This window comes from Aspergillus stella-maris (assembly GCF_047715825.1).
Source record: "Aspergillus stella-maris strain CBS 113639 unplaced genomic scaffold BDV14scaffold_53, whole genome shotgun sequence".
Classification (NCBI taxonomy): Eukaryota; Fungi; Ascomycota; class Eurotiomycetes; order Eurotiales; family Aspergillaceae; genus Aspergillus; species Aspergillus stella-maris.
In genome coordinates, this window is record NW_027396847.1 from 176,148 (window position 1) to 201,637 (window position 25,490).

General features: G+C 50.1%; 12 protein-coding genes across 12 annotated transcripts; 8 read left to right on the forward strand and 4 right to left on the reverse strand.

Annotated features, from left to right (window-relative positions):
- Positions 1-830: 830 nt before the first annotated feature.
- On the forward strand, positions 831-4,531 carry BDV14DRAFT_109774 (cyclic nucleotide-binding domain protein). Its single transcript, XM_073765651.1, has 2 exons — positions 831-3,566; positions 3,621-4,531. Exons 1-2 carry the CDS (start codon positions 1,155-1,157, stop codon positions 3,963-3,965), a joined length of 2,757 nt encoding a protein of 918 aa, XP_073625270.1. The 5' UTR covers positions 831-1,154; the 3' UTR covers positions 3,966-4,531.
- A 685-nt stretch (positions 4,532-5,216) lies between these two features.
- On the forward strand, positions 5,217-5,834 carry BDV14DRAFT_202963 (uncharacterized protein; the record flags this gene model as incomplete). The annotated part of the gene is made up of 1 exon (XM_073774172.1): positions 5,217-5,834. One exon carries the CDS (start codon positions 5,217-5,219, stop codon positions 5,832-5,834), a length of 618 nt encoding a protein of 205 aa, XP_073625271.1.
- Positions 5,835-5,957: 123 nt separating this feature from the next.
- slx4 lies at positions 5,958-8,984 on the reverse strand. Its single transcript, XM_073765652.1, has 2 exons — positions 8,059-8,984; positions 5,958-7,998 (listed from the first exon to the last, which is right to left on the reverse strand). The coding sequence occupies exons 1-2, from the start codon at positions 8,836-8,838 to the stop codon at positions 6,133-6,135; spliced, it is 2,646 nt and encodes an 881-aa protein (XP_073625272.1). The 5' UTR covers positions 8,839-8,984; the 3' UTR covers positions 5,958-6,132.
- A 196-nt stretch (positions 8,985-9,180) lies between these two features.
- On the reverse strand, positions 9,181-10,661 carry BDV14DRAFT_109785 (putative translation factor pelota). Its single transcript, XM_073765653.1, has 3 exons — positions 10,528-10,661; positions 9,975-10,466; positions 9,181-9,912 (listed from the first exon to the last, which is right to left on the reverse strand). Exons 1-3 carry the CDS (start codon positions 10,603-10,605, stop codon positions 9,268-9,270), a joined length of 1,215 nt encoding a protein of 404 aa, XP_073625273.1. The 5' UTR covers positions 10,606-10,661; the 3' UTR covers positions 9,181-9,267.
- A 932-nt stretch (positions 10,662-11,593) lies between these two features.
- On the forward strand, positions 11,594-12,076 carry BDV14DRAFT_178758 (uncharacterized protein). Its single transcript, XM_073769633.1, has one exon. The coding sequence runs from the start codon at positions 11,605-11,607 to the stop codon at positions 11,860-11,862; it is 258 nt and encodes an 85-aa protein (XP_073625274.1). The 5' UTR covers positions 11,594-11,604; the 3' UTR covers positions 11,863-12,076.
- A 264-nt stretch (positions 12,077-12,340) lies between these two features.
- On the forward strand, positions 12,341-14,362 carry BDV14DRAFT_191693 (alpha/beta fold hydrolase; the record flags this gene model as incomplete). Its single annotated transcript, XM_073771524.1, has 3 exons — positions 12,341-13,091; positions 13,535-13,951; positions 13,998-14,362. 3 exons carry the CDS (start codon positions 12,341-12,343, stop codon positions 14,360-14,362), a joined length of 1,533 nt encoding a protein of 510 aa, XP_073625275.1.
- Positions 14,363-14,771: 409 nt separating this feature from the next.
- Positions 14,772-15,936, forward strand: BDV14DRAFT_109799 (intradiol ring-cleavage dioxygenase). The gene is made up of 3 exons (XM_073765654.1): positions 14,772-15,099; positions 15,165-15,609; positions 15,670-15,936. Exons 1-3 carry the CDS (start codon positions 14,852-14,854, stop codon positions 15,853-15,855), a joined length of 879 nt encoding a protein of 292 aa, XP_073625276.1. The 5' UTR covers positions 14,772-14,851; the 3' UTR covers positions 15,856-15,936.
- Positions 15,937-16,017: 81 nt separating this feature from the next.
- Positions 16,018-17,099, reverse strand: BDV14DRAFT_202969 (tRNA 2'-phosphotransferase; the record flags this gene model as incomplete). The annotated part of the gene is made up of 2 exons (XM_073774173.1): positions 16,018-16,854; positions 16,947-17,099. 2 exons carry the CDS (start codon positions 17,097-17,099, stop codon positions 16,018-16,020), a joined length of 990 nt encoding a protein of 329 aa, XP_073625277.1.
- A 964-nt stretch (positions 17,100-18,063) lies between these two features.
- On the reverse strand, positions 18,064-18,411 carry BDV14DRAFT_202970 (uncharacterized protein; the record flags this gene model as incomplete). The annotated part of the gene is made up of 1 exon (XM_073774174.1): positions 18,064-18,411. One exon carries the CDS (start codon positions 18,409-18,411, stop codon positions 18,064-18,066), a length of 348 nt encoding a protein of 115 aa, XP_073625278.1.
- A 2,041-nt stretch (positions 18,412-20,452) lies between these two features.
- Positions 20,453-22,384, forward strand: BDV14DRAFT_210687 (cytochrome P450; the record flags this gene model as incomplete). Its single annotated transcript, XM_073775947.1, has 8 exons — positions 20,453-20,493; positions 20,651-20,979; positions 21,040-21,119; positions 21,204-21,271; positions 21,314-21,384; positions 21,453-21,838; positions 21,892-22,119; positions 22,325-22,384. 8 exons carry the CDS (start codon positions 20,453-20,455, stop codon positions 22,382-22,384), a joined length of 1,263 nt encoding a protein of 420 aa, XP_073625279.1.
- A 32-nt stretch (positions 22,385-22,416) lies between these two features.
- BDV14DRAFT_178764 (uncharacterized protein) lies at positions 22,417-23,351 on the forward strand. The gene is made up of 2 exons (XM_073769634.1): positions 22,417-22,638; positions 22,694-23,351. Exon 2 carries the CDS (start codon positions 23,018-23,020, stop codon positions 23,288-23,290), a length of 273 nt encoding a protein of 90 aa, XP_073625280.1. The 5' UTR covers positions 22,417-22,638; positions 22,694-23,017; the 3' UTR covers positions 23,291-23,351.
- Positions 23,352-23,498: 147 nt separating this feature from the next.
- Positions 23,499-24,425, forward strand: BDV14DRAFT_191697 (uncharacterized protein; the record flags this gene model as incomplete). The annotated part of the gene is made up of 3 exons (XM_073771525.1): positions 23,499-23,552; positions 23,602-24,288; positions 24,345-24,425. The coding sequence occupies 3 exons, from the start codon at positions 23,499-23,501 to the stop codon at positions 24,423-24,425; spliced, it is 822 nt and encodes a 273-aa protein (XP_073625281.1).
- Between the last annotated feature and the right edge of the window lie 1,065 nt (positions 24,426-25,490).

Consider the following 25,490-nt stretch of genomic DNA (forward strand, 5'->3'; position numbering starts at 1 on the left):
TCACCCTGCAATGGTAGATTAGATCAACCTGAAACACTCCCAATAAATTCCGAAGCATTTAAAAATAATTTCCTGCAGAAGGGTTGCTCGTAATCGACCAATCCGAGTGCTGCACCTCGTAGTGTACCCTTCTGGAAACACCGGAAGTCTATGAGAACATGTTCCTCAGGATACTTCAGCAAAATCTCTGTGCTGCAGCCAGTTGTACTAGTCCAGGGTCATTCAAGCCAGCTTCTTTCAGCTCGCACCCCGCCGTGCTATGGATACCTCAGACAAACGCAAGAAAAAGCAAACAAGCACGCCAACTGACTCAGACTGTACAATTGCGAAGCCCGAAGGAACCCTTCTAGAAGACCTGCAGAAGATCGTTCTTTCTTTCCTGCTTGCTCTGCCGAACCCCTCTCGAACTGCTGCAATCTCCCTCAAACTGCCTCTTGAATTTTTACTCATTCATACATCTTCGTTGCTGTCGCTAGTTATTACTATATCTTTCTTCGACATTTGAAATTACTCTTCCGGAAAGGATCACCCTTTGCTGAGCTCCCAGGTCTCACCAAATTCGCCCACAATCGTTCTCGGCTGCGACAAACTGATCAACAGCACAATCCAAAAAGTCACTCTACTCAAGAACACCAAAGTCCAGTCTACAAAGTTGGCTTCAGTTCGACTCGCACGGATCACAGTTGGATACTAGTGCCCAGAGTTGTCGGTGGAGCTCGGCAGCATTAAATTAATCACTGCCGTTTGACGTGGGAGATCCCCGCCTCAGAGGTATCCCCAGTCTGGCCCAGCTCTCGTGCTCTGCGTACCAAATTTACTGCTCCTTCGCAAGCTCTCTTACTAACCCAGAATGCTTGCTTCTAGTCCTCTACTCGCCTTGCATCTTCGCTTCTCGTCTCTCCGATAGCTCGAATTTCACCCTTATCAAACAACGGCGCCGGTCGGCAGCTCAAATGTTTGCTCGCTACTGACCCTCCCCCCGCGCGCCGTGGAACTGGGGATTGCTCTGAAGCTCCCGTCATTCCTATTTTCGTCGACGTCATCGGCCATCTGCTCTGGTTCCGACGAACTCTATGCTACAGCTCCGGGCATAGAGCTGAGATCCTGAGCCCTCTGTCCTACTCCTCCCCCTCGAACAATCACAATCGTCCATCATGCGGCGTCATGGCAGGGCCGGCGGAGGTTCAACCAAAGCCATGACACCCGTATCCGACACTGTATCGTTAATTCATTCATTCGATTCCCTCACGAACCCCAATCGCCCGGTGCGCCCGTCACCATTGGCCTCGTCCAACATTCAAGCTCTGCCTCTAGACCTCGTCGACCGATTGCGCTCGTTTCCCCTGTTCCAGTCCACGCCTGAATCGTTCCTCGTCGATGTCGGTCAGCACTTGCGCCCACAATTATGCGCCCCGAACGACTATATCTTGACCGAGGGCGATGATGCAAAGGCAATATACTGGCTGGTACGGGGCGCGGTCTCGGTCACCTCAAGAGATGGAGAAAGTATATATGCAGAACTCGAGGCTGGCGCTTTCTTTGGCGAAATCGGCGTCCTCATGGATCGCCCCCGAACTGCGACCATTATCGCCCGTTCAAGGTGTCTTTTAGTGGTATTGACCAAAGAAGACTTCAGGAGAATCCTGCCTCGATTTCCCGACGTAGAGCGGGCTATCCGAGATGAGGCACAAGAGCGCCTCATGATCCTAGAGAAGAAAAAGAAGGAGACCTCAGTACCATCAACCGATCTTATAGAGGCAGGTCGCAGAGGTGCTAAACGCCTAAGAGATCTCTCGCTTACTGAACAGAACGGTGCAAGCCTAAAGTTCGTTAACAAAAAACGCAAATCCCCAAGTCCGGGACTGGCTGATGGAACTTCAAGTGCCCTGGCAAATGGCCTTGTGAATGTGCGCATGCTGCTCAAGGAGCTGCCCCTCTTTGCGGGCCTCCCGCCCGATATTCTACACTTCCTAGGCCTCAATGCGCAACCTCGATCATTCCCACCTTTCACCGACATAATCAAACAAGACTCTCAAGGACGCGAAGTCTATTTCATCGTTCGCGGTGAAGTGGAAGTTCTAAGCGAAAAGAAGGACTCGCGAACCGGCCGTACGCTGCCCAATACTATCGAGTATCCTGGCTTCGAGGTGAAGGCGCGTCTGAAACAGGGGCAGTACTTTGGCGAAGTTGTGAGCCTCTCGTTGGCGCCTCGCCGAACCGCTACCGTCCGCTCGATCAACGCCGTGGAATGTCTTATGATCAGCGGTGAAGTTCTGACGGAACTATGGGCTAAATGTCCACAAGATGTTCGTCTTCAGGTAGAAAAGACGGCCAAAGAGAGGCTCAAGTCAGCATCCGATGGCGATGTTGTCATGTCCGAGGCCGGTGACACTGTTGGATCCAGTCCTTCAGACGAGAGCTTCAAAATTAGGTCTGCTCGGAGGCAATCAATGCCGCTTCTGACGCTCACTGAAACAGAGCTGGATAGTACTCAGAGGTCTCCTATTGGCAAGGATGATCATACTGTATTACGACCGTCAGACCCAGACCCTTTTCTTAACGTTGGCCTAGATAATGTTCGGCTGCGAAGTCGGCGAGGCTCAGTCGCACCAATATCTCCGGAAGAAGCCACTAAAGACCAGCAGCGGCCCTCTACACCATCTGAACCCTTGTCGAGCAGCTCTTCATTTCGTACACTTTCAGACACACCGACAACGCCAGTCGTGCCAAAGACGCGGCGCGAACCCAGCAACGACAACCAGGGTATATTGTCCGATACTGTACTCGTTCGAATCTTTCAATATCTTGAGCTGCACGATCTTCTCCGTCTCCGTGGTGTTTCGCTCCATTGGTCAGAAATTCTCAACACATCCACAAATCTCCTTCAGTATTTGGACCTGAGTGTTTATAATCGCTGTCTTACCGACGATGTACTAGCCAAGATTGTCTGTCCATTCATCGGCAACAGGCCGCGTTACATTGATATCAGCAATTGTTTCCATATCACGGATGAAGGGTTCAATAACCTGGTGAACACATGCGGCGCAAACGTCGTGGCTTGGAAGATGAAGAGCGTCTGGGACGTAACCGCATCCGCCATCCTGGAGATGGCACAAAAGGCCAATGGCCTGCAAGAAGTGGATTTGAGTAACTGTCGAAAAGTCAGCGACACACTTCTGGCTCGTATTCTGGGTTGGACCACCCCTGGTCCATACAAACCTTCTGAGGATTCAGGGAAATCTGGCAAACCCCCCTTGAAACCTACTTTTTTGACGCCGACGGGCTCTGCAGTATTTGGCTGCCCAGAACTCAGGAAGTTGACTCTGTCTTACTGCAAGCATGTGACGGACAGATCGATGCACCATATCGCATCTCATGCTGCGCCAAGAATCGAAGAGATGGATCTGACGCGATGCACCACCATCACCGATCATGGATTCCAGTTCTGGGGCAACGCCCAATTCACTAACCTGCGGAGGCTTTGCCTGGCGGACTGCACATATCTTACTGATAATGCAATTGTCTACCTTACCAATGCTGCAAAGGGTTTGCAAGAGCTAGACTTGGTACGTCTAAATCTTTTTACCCATCTACTGCTGGTTGCTAATCATCACACACAGTCGTTCTGCTGCGCTTTGTCAGACACAGCAACGGAAGTTCTTGCCTTGCAGTGCTCTGAATTGACGTATCTCAACATGTCATTCTGCGGATCTGCCATATCCGACCCCTCATTGCGCAGCATTGGTCTCCATCTCCTACATCTCAAACGACTCTCAGTGCGTGGCTGCGTTCGCGTTACTGGAGCTGGCGTTGAATCAGTGGCAGATGGCTGTACTCAGCTGGAGACGTTTGATGTCAGCCAGTGCAAGAACCTAACGCCCTGGCTGCAGTCCGGCGGCGTTCAAAAATACAAAAGCAAAATAATCTTCGACACCGTTGCCGTAAGCGGGAGGCTTTACCGATAGCACTATGCGAGTGACCAACATCATTCGCAATTCGTCGCCTTCCCTCTCGAGCACCATCCGCATCCTTTATGCCATAACCCTCGCTGTCTAATACTTTCCGCCGCTTACGGTCTCCCCAATTTTTCTTCAACCTCAACTTATCTACGGCTTTTGTTTTCTTACCCTCGTTCTAGTACCCCTGCTGGTTTATTCACCGGAGTTATGGCTCATCACTTTGCGGGTGCCTAGGTTTCCGTTTGACGACAATTACGAGTCTACTGCATTGCGATCGATCTTATTATCAAGTGTTTGATCTTGGAACGTTCATATCCTGGCCATATTCAGTCTTTGTCTTGTGGGGTACTTTTATGTTTTTATAGTTTTGTCTGGTGCACAGGAACAGGCATGGGCGGAGTTTGACGCTGGCAAATCTACGCCAGCATGTATCTGTCGGATTGGGCTCCCTTTTGTTTATATCGCATGTCGGAGCTATTCAGTTTCTGGTGACTGATCTTACATGTACCTTAGATTTCTTTCACTTCTTTCCTTTTTGCTACCCAGGAGTGGTCATAGCACCCAGTGCTACTTCCCTTGCTGGATCTTGTTCTAGATTTCAATCAACTTCAATGTTTAGACTTTCATTATCCGCTGTTACTACTTAGTATTGTCGCCTCGATTATTGTGCGGGATGTTTCACCCCGATACTCTTCTCAAACCCACAAAGAGCAGGTTCGTCTTGTCTTTCCCCAAAAACGCCTTTATCCCTCATCAAGCACAACCACATTATCCCTCGTCTCACCGCACGATAGACAGAAACAACAACCTCAATCAGCTTGTCCTCCCCAAAGATCAAGCTCGACAATGCTCATAGTGTCAACCACTGACACCAGACAAAGCAGTCCGCAGTTAACCGCCATCCCAGCCAATTCACCCCTGTCTCTTCATACACTCTCAATGACAGTTCACACCAACCGGCTTTGTCTCTGCTCTGTTTACACGGTTCAGACAATGGGAACCATCAACGCCTTTATGCCCGAAGGATGCCCATATAACCACCCAGAGCTCCCGATCCAGTCTACGTTCCTCATCAGTGACCGCTGACTCGATCACTCTCGCACTCAATCGCAGCGCCACACAGCGAAGTAGTCTGTCTAACCACCAAATAGATTCTTCAATCAAGAAACTAACCCGGTTACACCTTGTAAGACCTGCGAGTTGAATTGAGTCGAGCCAGCGAAGTCCATTGATCTGATCTTGACCACGACCGTCAAAATGTCTCCCTTCCAACCGGCAACAGGAAACGTCAATTCCTCCTGGAAACAAGCCAGCACACTATCAGCAATAAGGGACACAAAACCTACCTACACACCACGCGTTCCTATACCAGCCACCGCCACCGTTACCGTCAACAAACCACACCTCCAAGACCGCATCGCCGAACTCTCACAGGGCCTAGAGGGGTTAAACATCCAGAGCAACCAACCTCGACCTCAAAAACCGCACCGCCAAACAACATCCATAGCACCAGACGTACACACCTGGAACAATCACACCATGCACACCTCAAAAAAGCACAACCCAGACCTCGTCCGCTCCCGCGCCGGTTTGAATCCGTATACAACGTTCCGTCCCACGCGGCATAATCACGATATGAGCACCGCGCCTTGGACATTACCCGAGTGGGCTCAACCTACTAACGTCCCGATGCGCGCGGTCGAAGACGAGATTATGTTTGCGCCGAGGGGGGCGGGCGCGAAGACGTATGATACGCCGAAGCCTGGGTTTGGGTATGGCGGTGGTTCTGCGGGTTGTAGGGATGTGCCGATGCCGAGGTGGGTAGGCTGTGGTGGTGGGGATGAGAGGGTGTTTGATGCGCGGAGGTGGGCTTGAACACCTACCTATGGTTTCATTCGGAAGGAGCTGTATATTAGGTAGGTATTGTACTTGCATGGTATGGCGTTGGGGGTGGTTTATGTATTGTATGTATCATATTGATCTATAATCAAGATCACACCGAAGAGAATTTTCATAGTACACAGTTGTTTAAATAGAGTATCCCAAGTATATGTACACCATACAAAACAAACGCCAAATATGCAAAATACCAACCCAGAAAAAAAAAGCCCTAAACCAAATGACAAACACCAAGCCAATGCTAAAGATCAAGCAACAACACCACCAAGGGTGTTCAATGGTGTCCACCATTTCTCTTAGCCCTAAAACAACAACAAATCCCCTTCCCCTCACACCACTCCCTCACAAACCCCGTCCCAACCTCGCGATCCTCATCGACAAGCCCCAGCCCCTCTGAATTAAGCCAAGCCGTGAAATCCTCCAGGTAGATAGGATCATACATGAGGATTTTCTCATGCCAGCTTGGTCTATTGAGTTTGCCAGAGGGGCTTTGGCCCTGGCGCGGTTGCGCGCGGACGGCGTTCGTGATTTGCGTGGACAGGGAGGGGAGATTTGTATCTGAGGGCTCTTTGGTGGTTGTTGAGGTTGTGGTGCGGGGTGTTTTTGGTTTTGATTTCGATCTTGGTTGTGGTTTTTTGACCTTGTTTGATTGCGGTTGCGGAGAGGGGACTTTTCTTAAAGGACTTTGACTTGGACTTGACGGGATTGTGAATGTGGATATTTGTTGAGGCTTCTGTTTCTTGCCGGGGGATTTCTTCTGCGGCGATATTTCCAGGAACTGATTCAGGATACTCGTTGGAGACGGAAGGAAGTCCTCATCTTCGGAATCTTGGATTTCTTCCACGTCGATATAGGAGCGTTTAGGAAGTTGTTGGCTGCTGCGCTCTGCTCGTACTGGTTGCAGGGTCGGCTGGCTCTCTTCTTTCGAAGAGGGTCTTGAGGTTATTTGTTCGTCGAGGTCGACATTTTCTTTTATCGTTGTGGTCGTTGTCGTAATTGTAGCAGTAGCTTCGATAACCTCGTTTGTGGTCTTGGACGGCTTTGGTTTGGCCTGAGACTGAACTTTCGGTTTCCGTTGAGAAGTTGCTTTAGGCTTCTCGGGCTCCTTGTCGGCCTGCTGCGTTTGAGAGGCAGCAGGTGCCGTCGAGGTTGTTTGTTCGCGTTGAGACACTTCGGTATCGGGTGTGTCGACTGGACCATGCTTCGCTACCCAGCATCTCTCAAGAACCGCAATCATAGCCATGCGGCTTTTTATCGCCTTCAGTCCATATCTTTTGATCTCTTTTGCTAGTTCAAGATCTGTTTTGCCCTGGTAGTGAGGCATCGGTTTCTTCGGTAAAGCCATTGGCTTCTCGACCGCTGCTGGTTCCACTGTTTGTGAAGTCGAAGAAAGGTCTTCATTGACAGGGTTGCTCCCCAAACTCAAGGTCCCGGTCGATGGCGCAATGCCAGAAATTCTGGCTTCACCCGCGTCTCTCTGCTCATCTCCCATTTCCTTAACAGCCTCAACAGGTGGAGGAATGGCTTTTGGCGCTTCAGGTGAATCAATGAGATTGATAACCTCGACGTCAACGACCGCTCCCTCAGAATCCCTAGCTGCAACTGACCACAAATTTTTCTTGGGTGCTAACCGCGAGATGGCGGTAGATGACCGTGCAAACCCCGAAGATTGATTCGAGCAAAATGAAGAAGCGGCTGACATTTCCGACTCCCGCAGCGCCGTCTGCATATCTCTCAATAATGTCGGAGAGTCTTCTCGCTCAAGCTGGCTACAGGTCCCAAAAACAAGGTCCTGTTGATCTAATGACTTGACTGCAGCGTCGGGAGGAAGCACGATGGTCGGTGGAAATTTGAACCCTGAGTTTTCGTCGGCCTTCTTCTTAGGTTTGCGCGCCTTGGGCTTCGTTGCAGCTGAGTCCTCAAAAAGAGGAAGGGTTCCCTGAGTTTCGGAATCTGGACTTGTCGACTTCTGGTACAGAGCTGTCATCCGTCCGGTGAGGGTCGTGATGCGCTTAGCTCGCGGTTTCGGCTTCTTGGTGACTTTGGATGTTATGGGTTGCTGCGCATCTTCCTCGCTGATCTCTGTCGATTCGTCACTGAGCGCTTTGGGTTTTGTAGGCAGTACCCTAGGATCTACGAGCTATTGTGACTATTAGTACTAGCCAGGCGTTGGAATGGAGAGGAACGTTCGGCAGCATACCTCAATCCGTCGACGCTTTGTAGGACCTTCATCTAAAAGCGTCTGACTCCGATTCGCCGTGGTGGAGGAACTAACATACCCGTACCTAGACAATATCGAGCCAATTCCACTCCGTCCACCCTCGGTATCACTCCCGTCCTCCAGTTCCGTACCTGACTTGGCGGTCGCCTTTGTCGGGGTCCAATCCAGTCTCCGTTTCACAGCTTGCTCGAGTTGTAAGTCCTCCCCGCACTCATCCTTCTCGGCACTTTCATCGCATACAGTCTTCTTCGGCGGTGACTCGCCCTCAACCAACTTCACGCTAGCCTTCCCCGACTTCGCAGTCCCAGACTTCGTAACTTTCCCGGTAATCGTCTTGTTCTTCAACTTCTCACCACCACCGACAGCATCCCCTTGTTTCTTCCTCGTCCGCTTGGGCTTTGTCGTCGCATTCTCCTTGTTTTCTGAGGTCTCCGGGTCTAAGTCCTGCGACTCTACCTGTGCCTCGTCATTGGAGTTCCTCTTCCTGCGCACCGGTTTCTCCTTCGAGATATCTCCGCTCGGCTCCGCTGGCGTCGGCTTCGCTTTTCGTGTGGCTTTCGTCTTCGTAGATTTGAGATCGGGCGTGGCGAAGAACCGTGAGCGCGTCGGGGGTCGAGACTTCGTGGGTATAACGGGTTGCAATTCTGCAACAGCACATGGTGACCCCTCTTCTGGTCTCTTTTCTGCAACCAAGGACGGGCAAATTGTACCGTGCTCTGGCGACGAGGAGAGCACGATACAATCCGTTGCGGCGGCCATCGCGGTGGCGAGACCGGTTCGGCGATTCTTCAAGGTCGAGAACCGGCAGCTATGAGATTAGTAGCTATCAGCATCACCCGCAAGATCCATGCCGTATGATCCCACTGTCAATGTCGCGTGAGAGCAGAGTTTCGTAGTAATAAGAGGGCTCGGAGGAGGCGACTGATGGCAATGCAATCGATAAGAACTCCGGTCTTGGCCCGCGGAGAGACTGATGGTGCACTAAGCCGTTTTGGGAAAATAGTCTGGTAGGCCCGGCAACCAGGAACTGAACATGCAGGGCGAAGTATAAGAGCACTTCGCCTGCACGAAAGGGCTATGTTCAAATTGCGAGAGATTCAAGTTGGTTCTCTGGCATAGAAGGATGGTCTTGAATAAGTGATTCCACGTATATGGTATTGTATTTTGGGTCGTCTAGATCTATTGGAATCATTCACTATCGTCCTCCAAATCCTCATCGCTGATAGGAAACGTCAAGAGCGCAGCAATTCCTCCTAACCCATCCAATCTCTTCCCACTCTCATGCTCTGAGCTCAGAACCCTCACTTCACCTCCCTCAACATCTCTCACGCGGTCCACAAGCGCAACCCACCGTTTTCGCTCTGCTACATCCTGAGACCGGAACAGCTTATTCGAGATGATCAGCACACCACCGCCGCGCCCAACAGCACCTTGATCCACCGCATTCTCGACCTCTCGTGGCCCATATGTAGCCTTGTTCGTCTCTTTACGTAATTGCTCGTTGAAGTCATCCATGAGCTTCGTTTCACGTGCGTGCTTTGTATCGCTGAGAAGGGCTTTTACTGTAGGCGATTGTAGAACCTCTGTCAGGGAGTGTAGGTATCCGGAGGCGGAGTGAACGACGACAACGGAGGGAAGAAGACGTTTGAGGGCCGGTGTGGTTGTATTTGCGACGGACTGGATGTGTTTTTGGAAGGAGGTTGCTGTGAAGCCGGGAGAGGCGAGGAGGACGGGGCGCACGGGGTCATTGGTGGACATTGATGTTGAGCTGGTATTGAATTCGAGGTGGCGGAGGAGAGTGTCGAGAGTTGTTTGGTAGAACTTCGTCATCGTCTGTTGCAGTCAGTATCATGTTTCCTTATAATGGCATGGTAAGATATAGCATGTTGACTCACCTTATCATGATCGCTCCCCGCCGCTCTCTTCCTCGGAACAGACATCTCAATCTTCTGCTTCAGCACCGTCCGGAACTGTCCAATAAAGCAAATATGCGCCAGCCCCTCCTGCATAACAACAGCAACGGCCTCGGCCTTCCGGTTTCCACCCTCATCAACCGCATCCTTCAACGCCTCAACAGCAACACTATCCCATCCGCTCCCCTCCCCATCAGGTCCAGATCCCTTCTCAAGTGTAAATTGCCGATTCAGTTCAAGGTCAAGTGTATGATGCTGTCCAATCTTTGTATGCGGTGTCTCGTTCATAATCTGCCCGCTCACATGGAGCTGGGAGTTTTGGGGGTCAAAGTCGAGGTTCTTGACGCGGATCTCGAGTGTTAGGCGCACGCGCTGCGAGCTTGTTGAACCGGTTGATGCGGCTGTTGTTGTTACGCGGCGGATTGCTGTGGCGTAGAGGAGGTCGCCGGGGACTATGAGGTTGTATGCGTGCCACTGGTGCAGTTAGTATAGCTGTTTTGCTGTGGTGTGCTGTGTGTATGGCGGGGTGACGTACCATGTCCTCGGGTTCCTCGGGGATGAGGGAGACGCTGCCGCCGCCGCCGTACTCGATCTTGTTCTTAACGAGCTTCATATTTACAGTCTTATATGGCAATTGACGTTGATTAAGGACGGTTGGAGACCTGTATTGAATCAGGAAATGGTAGCTGCAATCACAAGCCCGACAATTCTGATGACGATATTGTGGCCTCAGGCAAATAAGATGCGGGGCACTCCCAAATAAAGAAGTTTAGCGTGCTGGCTTATCGATAAGGTACAGGGTTGACTTGAACACTCGCCGCAAGGCTGAATAAAGCTTAACCTTGATGTCTTCAGCTGCATGCCACTTACCCCAGGGCAAGTTGCTCTGCGTTCGTAATCTATGATGCAAAGATGTCCCAAGCTAGCTCATTAAGGGCCCAAGTCACCCAGAATAACCGAGTCCTACCTCATCCTTAACTTGACCTAGTCCGCGACGAGATCACACCAAGAAGTAGAGCACTCTCCGTTCTACTTCACGCTCCCCCATATATCTGTCTCGAGGAGTTGCTATATATCTTATTGTTAATTCATACGAATGCCACGATGCTTTCCAGCTTGATTCTAGCCACCCTCGCCCTGCCCTCTTCCCTGGCAATATTAACAACATCAGCCTTGCACGGGCACAATAAACGCCCAGTGGCTTCCCAGCTCGCCTTACTTACAAGGCAAAATCAGACAGTGGAAGATAGAGACGGTACGTTTACTACCCTGCTGAAATATTGCAAAGCTGCTCACTTGTGGCGGTTGCCCATCAAGCTTCTCATTCTTTGTCTATTTTACTATAAGCTCTTCGGGCATGGATAAACTAACTTGTCTATCTATCAATATATGATCATATAACTTAGATGACTGTTCTGCTGACTAAGGCTATTGCTGTCTGACCCCGGTTTGTCCTTCATGCTGTGAGGGTTACCGTTGTGAGACAGATGATGACCCTGATTGGGGCATTTGCCAATCATGTCTGCATGAACTAGACACTTGCTGTTTTACAGGGGACTGTCCCCAATGTTGCGATGGCTTATCTTGTGAGGTTGGCCAAGGTGACCTAGACATGGGCACTTGCCAAATAATTCCAGACTGTCCTGGCGACCAAGAGCCTTGCTGTTTTATCCCGGGCTGCGCTGATTGTTGCGAGGGGTATCAATGTGAGCCCACCCGCCTTGACCCGGACAGGGGCAGATGCCAAGAATGTATTGTCGATCAAGATATTTGTTGTACTGATGGATATTGTCCTCCATGTTGTGAAGGTCTGAATTGTGAACCTTTTGAGGATGACCCGACTTTGGGCGTATGCCAGTCTAGTTCCTAGAGCGGTGAGAACCCCACGGAACAAAGAATTTCAGTATATATTATAATTCGAGAGTAGGTCAGAAAGAGGCAAAATTGACCTGATACTCTGTGTTTAGAGAACGAACTCCTGATGTACATCACAGTAAACGAAACCTTCGGAGAAGTCGTCGTCTGTATATGCGTAGTTGAGCCCCCTAACGCTCCCAGATAGCTAGTAGCATGTTATGTCTCCTACCGCATTCGCTGTTCAAGCTAGGCAGAGGGCAAAGCCATACTATATAGGTTGAGGTCACGTGCCGGAGATAAGTGCGCTTGCACTTACTTACATCCGAGCACCATCTTCAGCAAACGTTCCTAGGCAACCGCAAGGCAGGCCCTACGGTTATACCTAGTATTTACAGCCCTAAATATCAATACTGCTTATCCTTACCACCTCGATGTCTACCCCGCTCTTACCTTTATCCTCGCTCAGATCGCTCATCCGACCAACATAAACAATGCCTCCCGACCGCGACCACCCACGAATCACACTCGAAAAGTCCCGCACCGTCCGCCGCCGGTACCAGCGCAGCAACAAGCGCTTCACATTCACAGCATCGCAAATCGCCCGGATAGAGCGTGAGGAGGAGCGCGAGCGCCGCGCGCAGAAGTTGCGGGATAAAGACAAGAAGCGCGTGCAGGATAAGAAGAAGAAAGCCGAGAAGGAGGCGAGGCTGCGAGAGGAGCGCATGAAACGAGGGTTGCCAGATCCGAATGCACCGAATGTACCTGCTAGTCAGCCTCTCTTGTTCAACTTCATCAAGAAGACGCCGTCTTTGCAGCCGGACACTGAGAGTGAGGGCCAAGCGAGTGGGAATGAGACTGAGAGTGTGACGGTGCCTGAGGGTGAAACTGAAACTGGGGGCGATTTCGGGAGCGAGACGGAGTTTGCGACTGAGTTTGAAGGGGAAGATGATGATGATGATGATTCAACTCTTGGAGACGAGGATTTGGATACTATTTTGGTTGCTCTCGGGGAAGCAGCTGAGACTACGGCTGGGATTGAGGATGAGGGCAATCATCCCATGGTGTACAAGTCCCAAGACGAGGATGAGTTCTCCGAGTGCTCGGCTTTTTACGACGAGGATGTCATTAAAGAGACTGAAGCTGTCCTGGAACAGGTTGCAGTCGCGACAGTCGTGAGCACTGACTCCTTCCAAGACGATACGGCCATTCTGCTAGAGGAGTTTGCGCCAGAATTTGACCCTGGTGCGAGCTTCGATGAGGAGCTGGCTCAACTGGATGCGACATGAAAGTCCGTCGTGCGGATATATATATATCACCGACATCAATAATATGCCGAGCGTTCTGCAGGATTCCGATCGGATGGAGCAGCGGGCATTGTTCGGATAGCGGGTCCTTCGGCTTGGATATGTCGACCCCTCGTTACCCCACAATCCGACGGAATAACGGATTAAAGGCCACAACAGAGTTGAACCATGATCTTATTGGGGACGATGGTGAAGCTATCACGATACCCATATCAGCCTTGCGTTAGGCTACATTCAATGTTCGGAAGAAGAGTGGGCTGATGGACATGACGTCGATATCCAACCTTAGCGGGCTCTGAGCTCCAACTTTCACCCCGCAACTTCAATCTCGACGTCGCGAACAACAATCCGAGCTCGAGATCAAGATGCCATTCGTCTCAGTCAACAATCACCAGCTGCACTATGCAGACTCGCACCCCGATGGAGCTCCGTCAGGTGGCCTTACATTCTTCTTCATCCATGGATTAGGGTCCTCGCAGAACTACTACTTCCCGATTATCCCATACCTGACCTCTCAGCATCGCTGCATTACCGCCGACACCTATGGCTCCGGTCGCTCGACTTACACGGACCAGTCCGTTTCGATCTCGTCCATCGCTGCCGATGTGATCGGGGTGCTCGACGCATTGAATGTTCCTCAGGCAGTGGTGGTCGGACACTCAATGGGTGGTCTAGTAGTAACTCTCCTAGGGGTTGAACATGCAGACCGTGTGAAGGGCATCGTTGCGATTGGGCCAACTCACCCATCAGAAACTTTGACATCGGTGATGCAGAAGCGCAGTGAGACTGCAGCGAAGGGTAAGCCTCATGCGCAAGAAGCTAAGATAGCGACTGACTGTTGCAGATGGCATGGAGTCACTGGCGAACGCCATTCCATACCAAGCGACTGGATCAGCAGCCTCTGATCTAGCCAAATCTTTCATTCGCGAACTCGTGCTAGGACAGAACCACAAGGGCTATGCGGCTCTATGCCAGGCCATCGCCAACGCGCCTACCATTGACTATTCGAGCATCAAAGTACCCTTCTTGCTTATCGCTGGAGAGGAAGATAAGTCGGCTAGCTTGGAGGGATGTCAATACATCTTTGACAATGTCTCGAGTGCGAACAAGAGAATGGAAGTGCTCAAGCAGGTTGGACACTGGCATTGCATCGAGGCTCCGGAATCAGTTGGCACAGCGATCGCCGAGTTTGTCAAAAGCAGCTATTAAATAATCGCAATTGGATTATCTACCATAGGCAATAGACTGTTCCTCATTAGGAAAACCATGCATCGTCGGAGTAAACGGAGAATCAATGCTCATAGTAGGTCAGAAGTATCGCGGTCCGCTCGCACCTAATCGGGCCAGATCCGCAGTCCTTATCCGATCCGAACGCTCGGATCGACAACCCCATCACTCTCCTTCTACTCACCATCGGAACTGAACTTCCACCCCTCAACCGTCATACGACTGCTAGCTTATTAGCAAGCTTCCGACGAAAGGAACCGCAACTAAATGCGGGGTCTCTTTCCAAAATGAGGAGTCTGGGGGTGGCCTGAATTGGCCTCTTCATGATTGGCAGGCTGGATGTTCTAGCTTGGTATATAAGGTCTTCGGAAGCTGCGATGATGGGCTTCTTTTCTTTCTTAATTCCTCTCCCTGTGTTCTCTATACCATTTCTTATCTTCAAAGCCGGTCGGTGATAAATTAACCAGCAAAATGGCAACCCACCGCTTCGACCCCAACTTCACGGACAATGTCGTTAACGCCATGGGCGAGAATGTCAACCCGCGGTTCCGACAGCTCATGTCCTCGCTCATACGACACGTACACGACTTTGCGCGCGAGAACGAGCTCACGGTCGACGAGTGGATGGCTGGCGTGCAGCTCATTAACTGGGCGGGGCAGATGAGCGATGCGAAGCGGAATGAGGGACAGTTACTTTGCGACGTTATCGGGTTGGAGTCGTACGTTACACAATATCACTGCTATACCGTTTCAATGAGGCGATAATACTAATGATCCGGTATAGACTAGTCGACGAAATCACATTCAAACTAGCAGACGAAGCAACCGACGCCCCAACCGCAACCGCAATCCTAGGCCCCTTCTTCCGCGCCGATACCCCCTTCCGCAACAACGGCGATAACATCGTGCGCACCGCACCGAAGCCGCCCTCGCCAAAGGGTGAAATGACATTTATGCACGGGCAGGTCATGGACTTTGTAACGAAGAAGCCGCTCGTCGGCGCAGTGGTCGAAGTCTGGCAGGCTTCTACGAACGGGTTGTATGAGCAGCAGGATGCGGACCAGGAGGAGTTCAATCTCCGTGGAAAGTTTAAGACGGATGAAGAGGGTCGATACTCGTTTTATTGTCTGCGGCCGACGCCTTATCCGGTGCCGGATGATGGGCCTGCGGGGAAGGTGCTTAAGATGATGGATAGGCATCCGTTTAGGCCGGCGCATATTCATATTATCGTATGAACCTCCTCCTTTCCTTCCTTGTTATGGAAGTCGTGACTAATGTGTGTTTTGCAGGCTACATACGACGGCTACAAGCCCCTCACAACACAGATCTTCGATGCGAAGGACCCGTACCTGACGAATGACTCGGTGTTCGCGGTGAAGGACTCGCTTGTCGTTGATTTCGTCGAGAGGAAGAATGACCACCAGGCTGGGCTCGAGCTGAACTATGATGTGAAGTTGGTGCAGGCACCTAAATGATGCTCTAGAACAGAGGGAGTTGGTTATTTCTTTCATTGTATATAGTATCGTTACATTTGCGATTTGATGTGATACCTGCAATTGAATTGCTCTCGGTATTGTTTCATCCATTGAATATAGCGTCGGGCTATGGAGTAGTATGACCTGATTAAGTAGGTAAGTCTACTTCTTCCCCCTCCCCTTCGGATTCCCCCTCCTCGTCAACTCCTCCGGCAACTCCTGCAACACCCTCCCATTCTCCCAAATCTTCCCAAACCCTCTCTTCCTTTCCACAACAACATCAAAGTACTCAACGGGAATGACACCGCCTCCATCGGGTCCCGCACCAATATCAGAGCTAACCCCCTCAGAAAGAATAACCCCATTCTCGCTCCTCCAGAATGGAACGCCACCAGCAAGAGCCCTCTTAATATCAATGTAGATAAGAACCTGTGCGTCACCGCGCATACCGGATATGACCTTGCCCGCGGAACCGGGTCCTGAGCCTCCGGTTTCTTTCTCTTTCCCCTTGTCATCGCCATCACCTGTCGACTGAGAGATTGAACCCAAAACATCATTTAAATTCGGCCCCGTCGCGAAATGCGCATGGTTCCGTCCCATAGCCCTCAGTCCACCGCTCTTCAGTATAACCGGCCATGTAGAGTGGTACGTCCCATGCACAACAGTCTCAGGAAGTTTCTCCGGCTGGTCAAGAGATAATTTCTCGAGAAGACCGGACTCCGCCTCAACGGATTTAATGCTGTGGCCTTGTGTCGCGCGGATGAGGTAGTGCGTTGCGTCGCTGTCTGTGGATGTGGATTGGAGGGCTGTGGCTGTTGTTTGGGCGGCGGATTCGGATTCTGCTTCGGGGGTGGGTTCGGGTTCCGAGGCAAGTTGAGGTTGTTCGGCCGTAGAGGGAGGGAAATAGCAAAGCGCAAAGCGCTTCTTATCCGACGTCTCGACGGCACTGATTATCTCAGGGAACGTCACTTTGAGACTCTTGAGTTTGCGCCATGCGAGCTGCACGATTACATTCAGAACGCGTTAACCAAGTGCTCGCCTCCTCCACCAACTAAGCAGTTTGTTTGTGAGATTAATTGTAAGAGACGTACCACATCCGCAACATTAGCATACCCCCGCGCATCAATCTTAAGTCCCTCCTTCTCGGCTCCATGTCTGAGGAGAAAACTTAGTGCTTTTGAAACAGTGACTTCGCGCGTGGGCGGTTTGCGGTCGCGACCGCCGCTCTTGCCGCCGCCGGGCATTCTTTTGTGGGTTTGGTGGTAGGTTGCGACTGCGACTGAGATTGGAGTGATTGTGGGTGTTTGGTGGTGCGGGGAGCTTCGGAGGGTGAGGAGCGGGAGGCGGAGAGGGCGGCGTGGGGTGAGGGGTGAAATTTTGGGCGGGTTCAAGAGGGCGGATTAATGGATTAAGTGAGTGGTTTGGAAAGAGTAGTTGTAGGAGGTAGTGAGTCAATATGATTCATGCGGTTTGTCTTGGTAAGCTGGGAGTCATGGTTTTTTCAATCGAGGCGGAGGCGGCTCTGGAGATGACTCGAAGGTAGGACCCACTTTCATACTACTGGGTACAAAGAGGCTTACAGCTATGTTCAAGGTACTACTGATGAGGGCATATGGAATATATAAGTCTGAAAGCTTCTATTACGGTCCTTTCACCGACTATTGATCCATTTGTTTACTCGTTGAATTGTGGCGAATATCAGTTCAAACAATGCATAGGAGTTAGGGCTGAACGCAGCATAAGCTCAGCTCAGAATAAATGTCGTGGAGGCCATGCATAATAAGGAGTACTAAAAAACCTACATCGACATACTCTAGTATCTTGAGTCAAACTTCTCAACTGCATCCTATGTCTCCTCAGACAAACCCCGACGTAATCCGCCCCCCCTGCCTCCTAACAACCTCCTCCAAATCCAGCCCTACCTCCTCCAACTCCCTCGGCCGAAGTTTCACCTTCAACCACTTCATATCCCCCGGGTGCTCCTTGATCCATCCCACCTCGCGCGACGGGATACTGCTTTCGTGGCGAGGGGAGTGGTGGTGTGAATGGTACTTCTTTGAGATTGTCTTGGATTGCTTCGTCTTGGAGTTCTGTGGCTTGCTATGAGCTTGGTTAGCATTGTAGTTCGTTCTTTATGGAAGAAGAAATGTAAGAAAGCAGCACGTGCAACTCCTCTCCATCCCAATTATAAGCTCGGACTGGCACATCCTAGTCATTATCTGTTGTTCCGGCATCGACTACGAAGAAGCATAGGCGGTTGTTATAGCCGAATTCGTCGTCTCCGTAGCCGTACCACCGGTGTACCCCAGGTTCCCAGGCACAGCCCCAAGTCAGTTGACAGATGCGATTGAGCATGGAGTTTATCTTGACGCCGTAGGGGTTGCTATGTGGGTGAATCAATTCAGGGAGCTCATCAGACGGGATCAGATGTGTTATTGTTTGGATGAGGATGCGGAGTGGGGAGGGCGAGAGGGGCGGGTGTGAGGAGGGTTTCCATGGTAGAGGCTCTGGCAGTGGTATTATCGTGCCATTCTCATGTGTCGTGTCCGAGTCCATGATGGGAACGCAGGTGGAATTTATATCAAACATTTCACGTTGGCGTCCTTGCGAGGCGCATTTTCCCAGTTATTATACGTAGGCGCGCCGGTGACGAGTCCGAGGAGCCCGATATCTATCGCTGTTGATCTAAACATAGACACCTGATAAGCGCCTGCACCGCATCCTAAAACTTACTGCCGGCCCAAACGTAGTGCAGTTCATGGCGTGGCCGACGCCGCAGACGGGAGCCAGGCGCTAAGTGATAGGCTGTCAAGGATAGGTATATCTTTTACACTAGGTGCCGGTTCCAATCATACTTCTAGGGATGGTAGGCGCCGACTACTAGAGGATGTATTTACTCAAGGAATATTAGCTTATGATCTTCGTCAAGAGACCTATTGCATTGCAGTTCGCGAATATGCAATATGTTCTTAGGTATAGCGGGGCAGCCCTAATTGGGTCAGTCTAGGTTCTCGGCCAGGGTCCATTGCTTTATACACCCAGAGACCCACTTGAGATCTCCAGGTCGAAGTCCTGCTCTGACGCTCCCGCTCATATTCGACTGTTCCTGATTCAGGGGGGTGGGTTGATATTGTGCGCAGAGGGGGGCTTACAGTCAATTACAGTTGATTAGATATCCTCAACACTACCTGGTAGAGAAATCAAGTGGCCCCGTTCAAGTTCTCACCCGCTTCATCTGGCGCCCGAATATATATCTTGTTCGAGATTATACATCAGCGGGAAATATGGTAATACGCGGTGGATACCAAGTTATCTAATTATTTACATATGCCGGGCATGACTCTAAGAGATATCCCATAACGAATTTGTCACTGAACCATGATAAGTATGGATCTCATCCACCCACCTCATGCGAGGCCAATCTTCACACTGCTACGTACACGATATTGCAGTATAACACCATTCCTATCAAATAGTCTAGTAGATACGACCACAGGGTGTGGAGAACAGGGCTTCCCGTCCGCTCAGCCGTACTTAAGCCACTATTATCAACGCGGTCAGAAGTAAATCGAGTCCTGCACTTGTTGCTGCTTTTAGGGGTGAGAGACACTAAGTCTTAGGTGAGTTGGGTGAGGTGGGTGATGATGGCTGAGAATATCAGGGGAGCAACCGGTATTTAGCCGAGTTAGTTCACTGCTTTATTTTCTCTAATATTACCATATTTAGTGGGTTCAGACCGGCTCCTGCAAAGCCGCTGCATATATTCTTTTGAGAAAAGACCTTTTCACGCACATGTGGGTATATATAAAGTCTTTCTCATCAATTTGGTCGTTGCCTGCAACCATCATATCTTCAACTAACCCTCCCTCTGCACGTTTCAGCTGTCCGAATACACCCACATGTAAGTGGCTGTTAAAGATGAGATATATGAGATGATAGAACCAGAATAGGAAGAGATATAAGGGAGATGAGATCAGGACAAGGGAAATAAGAAGCACCACCTGTCCGAGGAACAACATCCATATCAAATGTCAATATCCTCGATAGGCGTCAAGATTGAAGTCGGTACATGCAGCCAACATTTTGGTATTCTCCACTCGCCTGCCCTGGGACGGAGCTCAAACCGACAAACAATTATCACCAGAACCATTGTAATTTCGTTCATCGCGAAGTGCCGACCCGGAAACATGGATGCACCGCTACCAAACACTCTATATGCGGCGTGTCGAGAACCTGGACTTACCCTGTATGAAACGCGCAGGGTCGAAGGACATGGGAGAAGGGCCCCAGGTCGTACTCTCGTTGTGAATCTCGGCAGAGGGGATAAGGAGGAATGAGTCCTTCTTTAGCAGGTGATTTTTGTCAATGATCGTGTCGCGGAGGACTACCCGGCCGGCAGCGTTGGTTGACTGGACGCAGAGGACTTCTTGGATAAAGCTTGTAGATGGGAATAGTGAGCTACCACAGTAGCGATTTTTAGATGATGTATTGTTTGATTACTGAATACAACCAGGGATGAGTCCACGTCAACTTTTTTTCTTGCAGCTAGCCGCAGGCTGTCACTAGGGAGGCGGATTGGCTGGTGAATCTTACCTGCATGAATGAAGTAGCAAACTACAAACATAGTGAGGGCACATGGTACATGCCTTCCTGGCTCTGTTTGTTATTCGAAAGGACACACACCTCCCACCACTACCACGCCTTTCCTCCTTTCCTGCAACATCTTCAAACTCTCGATTTCAAATTGCAGAATAATAAACTCAATCTTGGTAACGGTGTCTTTGACGTATCTTAGCTGGAGCATTGTAGCCTTAGAGCTCAACTACTGGCGAGCACCTTCCATAGGTATTCCGCTTGCTATCGACCCGCAGAACATAGTCTGGATGGTTATCGAACCCCACATCTGGCCTATTCTGGATCGCCTTCCAATTGACTGGGGAACATTTGGTCTATATGGACGCAGAGAGCGACACTTTACAGACAAAGCAGACTCGCACCTCCGCTACGGGCCTATCTGGGCTCTTGTCACTCTGGCCCACATCTATGTTCATGTCGCGGATGTTGACGCGGTCCATGAGGTTTTCAATCGCTGGATGGACTTCCAGCGACTCTCCAAGATGTATAGTAAGGACTTAAAGTCATCCGTTGAGACAGAATGCTAACACAGGGGCGGCATTTCTCTAGAGGTTCTTGAGGTATACGGTCCCTGCATTTCAACCGCGAGCTTGAAAGACTGGCCATGGCATAGAAAGGCAGAAAATCATGTCCTTTGTCTGGGATGAGAGCGTCAATTCAACCCGGCAGATGCTTAATGCATGGTCAAGTCACCCTATCGAGGATATTGTTAGTGTCGAAAAGGACACCTGCACTCTCTCTTGAATGTCCTCGCCGCCACCAGTTTTCGCAAGTCATATTAGTTTCATAGCGCAAATAAACAACGGAAAGACACCCATACCAGCTGCAATAATACCAAAAGCTACCGCGACGCTCTGCAGACTGTGCTTGATAACTTAATACTGCTCATGCATGGTGTTCTCGCAACGGGTTCTCGCAACGGGTTCTCGGCCATGCCTTTGCACCGGCACACTGGCATCGAGTTGCACACGCAGCGGCGGCCTTCAGGCAGCATATAGAGCAAATGGTTGGGGACGAGCTTGCTGCACTTAATGGTGGCTGTTTTAGCGCGGGAAGCCTTATGTCCTCCTTTGTTCGTGCTCTAGGAGTTAACCAGAAAAAAAAAGCAAAGGGACAAGAATTGCTGAAGGATCTTTCTATGGATAAGATCTTCAGAAACATCTTCGTGACTAACTTCACTAGCCATGACACAACTGCCAATATGCTTGCGTTTATAATGCTGCTTCTAGCCGCTTGCCTAGAAGTTCAAGACTGGGTTGCCGAGGAGTTTGAAGTCCTAGTTTCAGAAGATGGGCCGTTGGATTATCACGATCTATTTCCAAAGTTAAAGAGATGTAGGGCAGTTATGGTGAGTTTATATATCCCTTACTTCTTATGTCTAGTATAACAATTGGAGTTCAGTATGAAACCCTTCGCCTCTACCCTCCCGTCATGGCCATTTTAAAATGGACAAGCGAGCACCCCCATACCCTTATAGTTGGAGACCGCACAGTTATCATTTCGCCTAACACTGGAGTCAGTCCCAGCATTCTCGCCCTACACACCCGTCCCGATATCTGGGAAGAGCCGTTGACTTGGAAACCCGCGCGCTGGGTGTCCTCTACCACCCCCCATTCTATTGAGGACGAGGTATTTCATGTGCCCGCTTAAAGCACGTATATTCCCTGGTCCGATGGTCCTCAGAACTGCCCAGGTAGCAGATTTTCTCAGGTAGATACCAGTTGGCTTGTCTTTTGCGGAGACATCGCATTAGTGCTTTGACTGAACCTGGAGACAACTGTTTTGAAGAGACAAAAGGCGTGTTGTTGCTACCACAAATGATGTTCACATGCAGATGCTCCTAAGGATGAGATATGCAGACCGTGTATGTATCAATTATAGGCCTATTAGATAGGTTAGTCCCTTGGGGGGAGCACCGAGAGCAATGGCAGATGTAATAATGAAATTAAGTTTCCTGAAAACAACCGGCGATGAGGTCCCGCATCCTACTTTTTTTTCGCCAACCCACTTAATGCCATCCTAGATCCTGTAGGTACATTTATCCCCAACACCCTGAACCGAGCATCTGCCTCAGCAAACAGAGCCAGCCAGCCCTCGGCATCCCGCTCCCTTACATTGTTGAATGCCTTCATCGAGATATCCATCAACCTGCATAGATCAGCCTCTGGTTTTCAATATTCAGATTTTGATTTTAGTTACTCACGCTCCGCTCCAATCCCCAACATGCCAGGCTCGGGAACGCAACTGTCGTTAATAATAACCTTCGCGCCCTTATTCCAAAGCAGGTATCAGATTTCTCAAGATCTTGACACAGTACTTATCTGACCAATCGTGAAGGATCCAACGCAGGAGGAATTAACGGACTTGGACCAGCAATTACTGCAAGAACCAATGGCCTTTGCGCCTTGACCTTCTTGGTAGCGAAATATACCCCATTCAAGGCTCAAAGAACATCTCCGCCGCCTTTTGCAATCCCAACCTCACAGTGGCCGGTGCATACAGCATAGCACTGAGGCATTGTTTTGGCATGCATAAGAATGCATCAAGAGTCTACGACTCGGACACGTCGGGATCTCGTGTATGGCCTATTCCAGGAAGTCAAGTCGCTCACAAAGAGAGGGTGAGCTGTCACACTCATGGAAACTTAGTAGAGGACCTTCTTGGAGAGGACCTTGAGCCCTTGACGGAGCGGTTAGACCGGGTTCTCTCTAGGGGGTTAGAGGACGCTGTTTCTGGCCCCGATTCACCTGCCTCACTTACCTCGCGCGACCTGTCTATATTGCCTAGTGATGAACATTAGTATCCGCTCGCTTAGACGTTAATTCGGCCAAGATCTACAGTAAGATAAAGACACTGCAAATAGAATCGACAATTTTAAAGAGTAGGGCTGTTTTGAAGTGCGTTTGTCAGTAAGGTTTTACGGCTTCAATTACCGACGTCATGTGCTAATGTCTGATGTCATTAACATTTTCAGCCCCACGGTGTAAACAGTACTTCCTAGACCTACCATGACTTTGTATGGGAGAGTCAACCTCTGGCAAAACCTCAGTAAAAGCCTGGCAGTACAAAATGCTTCCTTCAACGAAGTTTATCGATAGTGGGGAGTCATAGAGTATTGTCAATGATCCCTGTCGCGGCTTCCTAGGCCATCTGACACCTTCTATTATCAAACACTACCCTTACCGGGGTAGGCAGCAATTTCTAATTGACTTTCAGCATGCGGTTGATACCAACAGCTACACCAGCGAGTGGCTCATGGTATCCGGGGTCAACAGCGAAGTGTTCGATGCCAAGTTTCTTGAATGTCAGAGCACCCCATTCTCAGCCTGGTGCGCATTCGACTCGGAGCTTGAGCTCTTACTGATCAGGGTGGTAAATTCTGCTCCTCATGAGGTCGCCTCCGAAACGTTCCACGAGATATTGCTTGAGGTGCTGATACCCGCTGGGATGAATCGCAAGCTTATAAAACTCGGAAGCACCGCACATTTTGCCGTCATCGGTGGGAAACAGGCCGATAAGGCATGGCGACCACTCCACAAGCCGCGTGACCGCACAGACAACTGGCCTAGCGTTGTTCTAGATGTTGCATACTCTGAGACTGCGAAAAAGCTGCAGGGAGATATCCGATACTGGCTGAGAGCTTCAGGTGGCGATGTGAAGATTGCATTGGCTCTCAAAATTGACCGGAGAAAGCCCATGATTACGATTGAAAAGTGGGACATCAGTGGAAACGGTAGGAAGCACCTTGAACAACACATTGTCATTTCAAGAAAGGCCGGTAACATCATCATCAATGGGGTCCGCTAACCATCGAATTCGAAAAACTATTCCTGAGACCACGCGAAATTCCAAAGGAACAGGAAATTGAGTTAAATGAAGACAGGCTGGGGTATCTTGCAAGCCAAATTTGGAATGTGCAGACATTTCAAAATTGATTAAATGAGCAAGGGAAAGGGGAGGGAAAACCCCGGAATACTCGCTGATGCAGCGCGGTAGCGTTCTATTGACCTAAGATGTTAAGCGAGTATATAAGACACCCTACGCAGACACTTCCCCAAAGATGGAGAAGGTCCATAAATGCGCCGCCACGCAAAGGCCACTATCTGCTTGAGCTACCCAAAAAATGTTATATCGCTAAGCGCTTGGCACGAAATGAGTGATATCCAGTAATAAGGGACTATATGAGGTTGTAGACATGTATCTATTATCTTTCTACCCTTCAGCCAAGTTCATGAGCTCGCTCACTCAGACAATGATCCTGTGCTAACTTCCTCTAACCAACAGTAGATTTTGTTCAACTTACTATGTTTCAAAGTAGGATATTCCATGTACCTGCCATACCATATCAAAAAACCTTCTGATGCTACCACTATGTGGTAGTACGAGTAGGAATTTTCATGAAGTTGTTTATTCTGGTATGGAGAGAGAGAGACAAATTTCCTAGTGAAGTCGCTCGGGATAGAATAACCATATGCTAAGCAGGCGTTCACACTGTTCTTTTGTCACTAGTTCTTCAGAAACTGCGTCACCTGTCCCCTTAGCAGGCATCCACATGAGAGGCGCTCGGCGTTTAACTTCCAATTCTCTGTGATCAAGAAGACTGCCCATCGAAGTTGTTGCCAAACCTGTCACCAAAGAACCAGCTCCTCGTGGCACGACAGCTTGACTGCGGAGATAGATTGAGTCTGGTCTATACATTACACTCTTTCTACGAATTGATCACCCGCCAGCTCTACAAGAACCTCGACAAGTCCACAACCAAAGTTAGCCCTGTGCAAGAGCCGTCCCTCTGTTTGTTCCTCCCCACGGACTTCCCACCTTGTTCCATGGGGCACATCCTGGGAGTCGCATGAGGGTGAGGATGAACAGGATGAGGGTACGGATGAAGACGAGGATAGAAACCCTAAAGGCGACCGGGATGAGCAGGAGGAGTATTTTACGGACTTAATATTTCCGCACTATGTCTGAAGACTAAGGAGGCGTGTCGCTCGTAGAAAGAG